Raw genomic sequence first — 4,855 nt, forward strand, 5'->3', positions numbered from 1 at the left:
TAAAATGATTCAGTTCTGTTTTTTGACTACTATAAATATAGTTTTTGTTCCAAATAAAACTCATTTTTCAAGTCAGCCCTGTAGGAAAACCCAATTAACAAAGCTTTATGTCTAAATTCTTTGGGATATACTGGTTCTTTCAGATTCACAGATTGAAACATCATTTAAAGTCAGTGCTTCTGCTGAACCATCAGCCTAACACAACGTGATTTTTTTTTTTTTTTTTTAATATATATATAGCTGGGCCCATGTAGAATCTATCTCCAGTAAGACACACAGGCTGAAGTCTCACTGAAGGACATCAGCACTTCAAGCATGTGCTTAAAGCTCTGCTGAACAAAGAACAGTGTAAACCCATACTCACAATGTTTTCCTACATCATGGCCATGAAGAGTTTGTATAAGGCTCTCCTTATGCATATTGACTTCAGGCTGAATATCAAATACAAGGGTAATTAACTTTCATGTAGTGTTTGATAAAAATGAATTCAACACTAAAATTAATGGCAATGATCTGGATATCTGGTCTGGTCTCAACTGATTTATTCCTGTGGAATGCTGCATTCTGTCATTAAAAGATAATAGGGCAACTTCCATAACTGGAACACTTATGCTGACAAAAGAGTAGATACCCAAGTTGAAGTATTAAATAGGCAAATATCCTAAATTCATTAAAACATGGCATTAAAAAAGACTATGATTTTCAGCTTCTTTTAACCAAACAATTGTTCAAACTGAACAGTCAGTTGAATACTTGAGATAATTTTTCTAAAAATTATGTTCTTTATGAAAACTATCATACTCTTTATAAACAAGCTATTTCAACTCAAATGTAACACACAATCTGCTTCGAGTAGCAACATCTATTTTGCATATTGTGTATTTCAGACTTCAAATAGACTTTTTTTTAAAACCATGAAGCTTTGTTAAGTTGTTTTCAGTTAAGCTGCAGTCATACGTACTAGCTGAAAATCTTTAGCAACGCTAGGGTTTGGATTTTTTTTTCACCTGCAAAAATATCTAAACTTTTCTGAAAATACTTTTTAAAATATATAGTAAAAGTTCACTTTTTCCACAAAAAGTAGATTATAATAATACTTCAAGTATTTACAGTTTATTTGAATGAAAATTATGATAAACTTTCAAATCTGTGGATAAAATCATAATTAATATATAATTACTTAATACAAGTTACGAAAATTCCAATAATTCTTCGTGTTCTATTGTAGTACCGTAACAGCAAACCATCCTTCTTTCTATTCTAGCAGGCTGGAGGTGAATGTATTTTTCACCATTAGAAACTGAGATTCTCGGTGTGATCTTTTCAGCTTTGCACGACGGTTCTGGAACCAGATCTAAAATTGAAAGAAAGAAAAGGCATGCTTTTCAGAAATAGAGCACTATAAGCAGAATAAGCTTTGAAACTTAAAAATATTCATATAACTTTACAGTATTTTGTATAATGACAGTAGTTTGGAAGTTCAATACAAATTTAAAATCTGCAGGTGATGGCATGTACCTATAATAATTTTAACACCACAGACAAAGAAAATACCACCAGTTTAACGGGAAAGTGAGGACCAGCTTCACTGTAATTAATATAAAAACCAATATTAACTTCAGTGACACTGAATTAGACCCTGGAAGATCCTGAGCATCTGGAATTCACATACAAGTATTAAGGTGTCATTTCTTCAGCTGCTTAATTCATCACAGCATCAAGCTTCCCATCAACCCCAATACAATAATTGCATCAAAAACTTAATAAACATCAAGGTGAGGCCCAAATTCCCATGTTGATGGTATGCTGCTTATCACATTGGACTACCTGGAAATCAACAATTAAAACCCCTGAGTAGATTTTGCTTTTGGCCAGATGAAGACAAAGGCTCAAACATTGGTTTAACACATGTATGGTCTACTGAGAGTCTCACAAAATACTTAGACATTCATACAAATTATTTCAATATTTGTTTCAAATTTATTTTTCAAATATGGTGACAAGCATAATAGAAACATGATTTTAAAACGTGGAAGCAAATTATCAAGTTCTGCACATGATCACTAGAGATGAACAGAGCCAGATATCATGGAACTATTATCATGATGAATACCTCATCAACGCTATGAAAGAAGAGTTAAGATTTCAAAAGGAATTCAATGACTTCCATTTTACAAATCATTGAAGGCATACCGCATGTATAAATGTACATTGTTTTAAATTGAGATTATTAAAATTATTGCTACTGCTGTCAAACTACTTATTTATATAACCAGAGAGTACATATAGATCGAATTACAGAAAAGTTCAAATAAATTTTTAATTACCTGGATCCTGTCTTCATCTAAATCTAATTTGCGAGCTAGGTCTTCTCTAATATCAATGCCAGGGTAGGAGTTAATTTTAAAAACATTTTCCAAGACTTCAATCTGAGGAGATTAAAACACACTTGTTGAATAGTTATTACTACCTTCATAGGATTAATAAAGAAAATAAATACAAAATCCAAAAGGCTTCCGAGCAGTGTTTGCACAATTCTGATACCATGCATAAACACAGCTCTGCTGAAATTAGCAACATTACTGTGAGTTTGCACTAGTTCCCGATTATATTTCTCTCTGCAGAGCTACATCATACTGAATTAGTCAGCTGTTACAGGATTCTACCAACATTTTACTAAACTATTGTTATTAAATACTGAGAAAATCCCTACCTGGTTTCTAGTGAACGCAGTTCTTGGTCTTCTACCCCTGTACCAGCTCAATTCGCGTTTGAAAGATAGTCTTTCAGTGACTGAAAAATATTTTTCACATTTCAAAACTTTTTCCTCTTGCATTGGATTACTGTTAGCATGAAATGATGGATTTTCATAGCAAACAACAGGGATTTGCAGATGGGGATTACTGTCATCACCTAAAACTAGAAAAAGCAAGCAAATGAGAGCTTCAATTTACTGGTTTTCAGTAGAAACATGAAAATATATACATATTTAAAGGAGTAAAAGCTTGAGAGGTTACAAAACAAACTGCTGACTTACCCAAGTTAGTGCATGCATCCATCCATGGTCTGTGAGGTTTCACAGCTGGAATGCCATCTTTTTTCTGCTCCAGTCCCAAAATACTTTCAATGGAAAATGAGCACTGTGTGGTTTTATTTTCTACAAAACCAGACACTTTCCGAAGATTCTGAGACGCTGATGTATTAGCAGTACATAGCGATGTACTTGCCATGTTTTCACCTTCAGCCAGCATAGCACATATACTGTACTTGCATTTCTCCACAAGTCCTCCTTATAGCTATGTTGACAAGGGGGTTGGATTTGCAACGTCATTAATTAAAATCTTTTATTAGAAAGTTTTAGCATGTCAATGAAAACTCTCCCACCAAGAGGCACGAGGAGTTAATTGTTTATTTGTTTGCAAGTAATTAGCAACTAATGGTGACACTAGGGGGGCCACCAAGAGGGACAAAAAGTGTTATCTCTCCTAACCAGAACATCGACTTAACTTTCTCAAAAGAAGCTGTGCACAAATATAGTACTTCTCTTTTATTTGAAATCATTAATGTATAAAATCAGTTTTTTAAAAAACTTTATACTCTAATGGACTCCACTTACCTAAACATAGCAGCATGATAGGAAACCAGTCAAGTAATAAGTAAGCTCATTTAAGTGAATTTCCTTCCAAGGAAATTTTAAAAAATAATCTCTTAATGCTATTAGGGTAATCCCGATGAAAATGCCTCTGTTTTTTCATATGCATATGTAATGGTGAACGTGGTCAATAAAACAACAATAGCTTTTGGCATAAGGCACTGTGCAGTGGGTTGGCAATGTTGTCAAAGCTCAGTGTAATTGCCTTCCAAGTGCCTGGATTAGTTAACAGGAACAGTTGCACCAACTATTTTAAATAATTCATGCATTCATTTTCTTATTAAAATAACTTTGTTGCAGCTTTTTTTGAAACATACCATATGTGGAATTTCCAGATCATTCTTTACAACATAAAAACAAAAAGTAATAGAAGCAGTACACAAATTTACTGGTTTAAAAACATCCTTTTACTACTAGATATTCCTTCCTTCTTGGAGGTTTATAACCAATATAAATTTATTTTAATCCTACACAGTGAACACTTAAAATGACCAAAAATCATGAGTAATGGGGAGAAAGGAGGTAAAGGTTTTGTAATGAGGTTCTAACTTTGAAAACAGAATTCTGATTTCATTCCTTATAAAGAAAGTACCAACTATAACATTTTTATATTCAAGCTCATCTGTCAGTCAACAGCAGTTTACATGTCACATGTTCAAACCCAGCTTTTGGTTCAGGATGACGTCTCTACAGAGATTTCTCCTCTTCTTATTTTGGATAAAGCTTTATTTTACAACATGCAAAAGTGAAAACCATTTTAATTTCAGGATGCAAAAGCTACCCCTCTTAAATAAAACTTTTAATTTGGAGCACATGATGTAGGAGCACATGAGCACGTAGGACTGTGTGCTTTTACAGGAAAAATCTGGCCCTCTATTTTTGCCTGTTTTACCATTTTCTCAGAGTATTTTATTCTGTGTCATCAGTCACATTCACATGGCTAACAACTAATATTAAGGAAATAAACAGTACCACCACTTTAATCATCTGTACATTTGTCAACAACCCAAGACTAATCTTTAGGAATAGGTAGACACAGGAAAATTGCTAAGGAAATGCCACAGTCTAGAATTGACAATACTGTGCTGAGGGAGATTCTACAGAGAAAAACGCAATCCATATGTGGCTTTATATCAGGAAGACGTTCAGCTGAAGAATGTTGACTTACTGGACTGACTTTGTGTTGTGCAATGAGATTGTTGT

The 4,855-nt window shown here is 33.6% G+C and overlaps 1 protein-coding gene across 1 annotated transcript; it reads right to left on the reverse strand.

The window, feature by feature from the left end:
* Positions 1-1,255: 1,255 nt before the first annotated feature.
* HESX1 (HESX homeobox 1) lies at positions 1,256-3,251 on the reverse strand. Its single transcript, XM_009817403.2, has 4 exons — positions 3,038-3,251; positions 2,714-2,919; positions 2,328-2,429; positions 1,256-1,354 (listed from the first exon to the last, which is right to left on the reverse strand). Exons 1-4 carry the CDS (start codon positions 3,249-3,251, stop codon positions 1,256-1,258), a joined length of 621 nt encoding a protein of 206 aa, XP_009815705.2.
* Between the last annotated feature and the right edge of the window lie 1,604 nt (positions 3,252-4,855).

Source organism: Gavia stellata, chromosome 12 (genome assembly GCF_030936135.1).
Source record: "Gavia stellata isolate bGavSte3 chromosome 12, bGavSte3.hap2, whole genome shotgun sequence".
Classification (NCBI taxonomy): Eukaryota; Metazoa; Chordata; class Aves; order Gaviiformes; family Gaviidae; genus Gavia; species Gavia stellata.

What these genes read in the sequence shown, in the direction of transcription:
- HESX1 (XM_009817403.2), bottom strand. Translation starts at nt 3,251, where the DNA reads ATGCTGGCTGAAGGTGAAAACATGGCAAGTACATCGCTATGTACTGCT. An exon ending in GGATGCATGCACTAACTTGG is followed by an intron (nt 2,920 to 3,037) that starts GTAAGTCAGCAG and finishes TGCTTTTTCTAG; the next exon opens with TTTTAGGTGATGACAGTAAT. An exon ending in CTGCGTTCACTAGAAACCAG is followed by an intron (nt 2,430 to 2,713) that starts GTAGGGATTTTC and finishes TAATCTCCTCAG; the next exon opens with ATTGAAGTCTTGGAAAATGT.